Genomic DNA, 2990 nt, shown 5'->3' on the forward strand with positions numbered 1-2990 from the left:
GAGATAAGAGGGAGGCTTAAGCCATTAAAAGAGTCCATTAGTCATGTGAGTCTGAGACAGCACGCTCCAAACACGAGCTGTTCTCGAGAACTGGAAATATTCTACCAACTTGCATACAAACAACTGACTCCACCTGACCAAGGACAGAGCCCAACTGTCCAGTCCCTGGGGGTAAGGAGGCATTAGAGGCAGAGAAGCTGAGGCAGTCTGCTCAGGCAATGATTCTATAGTTACACTGGGGTGGGGGTTGTGCAACACTGACAAACTAGGTTATTTATAAGGGAAGTAAATATCCCGCCTGAAAATCAATTCGCCCCATGTTACAGCATCATCATGATCTTCCTCACTCCCTGCTCAGGACACAGAAAAAAGAATTCTGACACCCCTACCCCATCCCCACCAATCACCAGAAAAAGCTCAAGAATGCAGTCCGGCTTCCCCTTTGTCCCTGTTCTCCCTGACTTGATAAATCATTTGCACTTCAAAAATGAAGGGACAGTAATAGGCAAAGTAAAAGCATGTTTCTGACCAAGGACCTGAAATCGCTAAAATGTTGGGCACACACATAAATATACACATAAACACACACACATATGTACATGTCAGCACCGTCTCGGGGATTTGCAAACATTTGAATGCTATGGAATCTTCACATGCCTCGGTCGCATTGCTCAATGCCTCTTGTCCTCGCTCTTGCACCCTGCATTTCATTAGAGACAGGTGGGCTCTCAGAGTTCTGATCTCTATCAGCTTGAACAAGGGGCTGCCTAGCGTAACCTGAAAGCCACGGCATTCCTGAATCCACACGATTCCCTCCGGGAATAGAAAAAACGTATCTCATGCCGGAATTATGGTAAGACCGAACCACGCTCATGACACACAGGGCAACTTTAGCCTAGCCTTTAAAAGAGTATCATCTCACTCGAAGTAGGACATTACATTTCAATTGGTACTATTAAAAACTTGCATTGCACATTGAAACTAACTGCCCTGTGAATCACCCTGCTTCACAAGTCGGCTGGGCTAGCGGACAGTGAATACCATGCGCTAGCCTGGCGAACACTTCACCAATAGCCACAAGATCATCCAGTGCGGCCCGAAGGGCCTCTGACCATACTTTCACACTATGCCAGTGCTCTAGTTAATGCTAAGTCCTCATCGCACTCGCACAATAAATTGTTGCAAGAGGCTGAAAACTTTAAGCAAAATTACCATCTACTCCCCACCCCTCGAATAGCATTAAGATGCCAACATGTTCTTTTGTCCAAAAGACATGTTATCTTTACAAACTTTTCCATGTATCAAGAATATATTCATGATCAACAATAACCACTTGCTATTTTATTCATTGCCAATACACAAGCTTACTACCTCCATCATTAACCCCTGGCAAAGGGTGTTGTTCAACTCTGGAGTCTGCTTAGATTTGATATAAAATCGGGATTATTTCTTTCCAATCGATTTGTTATTTTAATGCCTCTTTTCTAGTATGACACAAATTATAACCCCTGGCAAAGGGTGTTGTTCAACTCTGAAGTCTGCTTAGATTTGATACGAAATCAGGATTGTTTCTTTCCAAACAATTTTAGTTATTTTAATGCCTCTTTTCTAGTATGACACAAATTACAGGGACATCAAAACTGCTGTCAAGACAACTAAAGGCGTTCAGCTTTTGCAACTTGTGTCCCTTCCACACTTTCACAAATGTTTCAAAGGCTCCAGAGAAGAGAGAGAGAGAGAGAGAGAGAGAGAGAGAGAGAGAGAGAGAGAAGCACATAGTATACACAGAAATAAATACCCGAGACACTAGTACTGCCCCACATGCATTTATCTAAATATTTCTGTAATCTGAAAAATGACTCTGGACTTCATACTTCACGCTGAGAAATCACACAGAGCATTTGCCTCTTCAACCCTTCCTCAACCCCTCCCCAGTGCTCTCACAAACCTTTGAATATCAGATAGATGCCCTTAGACGATGACGCCGGGTGGAACTCACAGAGGGAAAGCATAACTTCAGGGAGGAGGAGAGGAGATTCGGTTCTAATCCGTGGCTTCTTATGTGGCGAAGGGGTGCTGCCTCCTTCCCTGGCAGCAAGTTGCAGCGTTACAGTGCGATTGTACAGCTCCCCGCCTGCTCCCCGCGCTCCACTGAGAGCTCAGCTGTGAGCCTCAACATGTTTTCTGGAAATGCGGGCAGCTCCACTGAAAACCTAAGGGAGGCTCCCACCGCGGCACCCCACGAAACTGCACACGTATCTAACCGCTCCGCGACGTCTACAGGTTTAAAATAAAATGCACGGTGCGCTGGGCTGCTCTGGCTGCAAGGGAAACGGGGATGGGGTGGAGGAGTGTTCTCAGCTGCTCAACCACCGCTCACCGAAGAATGTTTTCCCTTCCTGCCTCCGAATGAAGGAAAAGCCCAAATGCTTCAGGAAACACTGACACTGGCTAAGCTTCCGCAGCATCCCTGGCAAAGGAACTTTCACATTCCCGTAAGTTAGCCCCTGGCTTCCCACGCCGCGCACCGTGTCTCCTTCGGCACCCAGCTGCTAAAAAAGCCAACTTCCTGCAGGCAGATCCAGGCAAAGTTTATCCACCCCCACCCCCGTCTCTCTTCTTCCCCAACTTAAACTCATCCAGGACCAAGAGCCCCAACCACAGCACAAAGGAAGCTTCGAAGGCTGCACCAACAGCCTGGTCCCCCGGGTGCCAATTGGAGGGAGGTTGAATGTAACAGATTCTTGCAGTTGAAAGGTTTTTTTTAAATAAATAAATAAATAAAGGGCTTATCTGCACCGATGAAGCGCTGGTCGCCCCCAGAATTCCAGCCTCGGAGTTAGCACTCACCAAAATACATTATGTTTCTCATTAATCGGACAGCTGGAACCCCACCGCGGCGTCTTCAGCATCAGCTCGCACCCAAGGCTGACTCGCGGAGCGGAGCCCTTTCATGCTACATGCGGCCGAGACGTCCCCGGAGCGGAGCG

General features: G+C 47.3%; 1 protein-coding gene across 5 annotated transcripts in view; it reads right to left on the minus strand.

Moving 5' to 3' along the window:
- Positions 1-2990, minus strand: part of ZNF385D (zinc finger protein 385D) — a 705866-nt gene that overhangs the window by 282893 nt on the left and 419983 nt on the right. Inside the window, exon 1 of one of the 5 annotated variants that reach the window (XM_005863641.2) lies at positions 2851-2990. The exons of 3 other annotated variants lie outside the window; for them this stretch is intronic. In XM_005863641.2, the coding sequence (XP_005863703.1) occupies positions 2851-2872 (22 nt within the window). In that variant the 5' untranslated portion in view covers positions 2873-2990. Of the gene's footprint in view, positions 1-1948; positions 2495-2850 lie in introns of those variants that run through there. One more of the 5 variants, XM_005863640.2, reaches the window with a different exon arrangement.

This window comes from Myotis brandtii, unplaced genomic scaffold, assembly GCF_000412655.1.
Source record: "Myotis brandtii unplaced genomic scaffold, ASM41265v1 scaffold18, whole genome shotgun sequence".
NCBI lineage: Eukaryota > Metazoa > Chordata > Mammalia > Chiroptera > Vespertilionidae > Myotis > Myotis brandtii.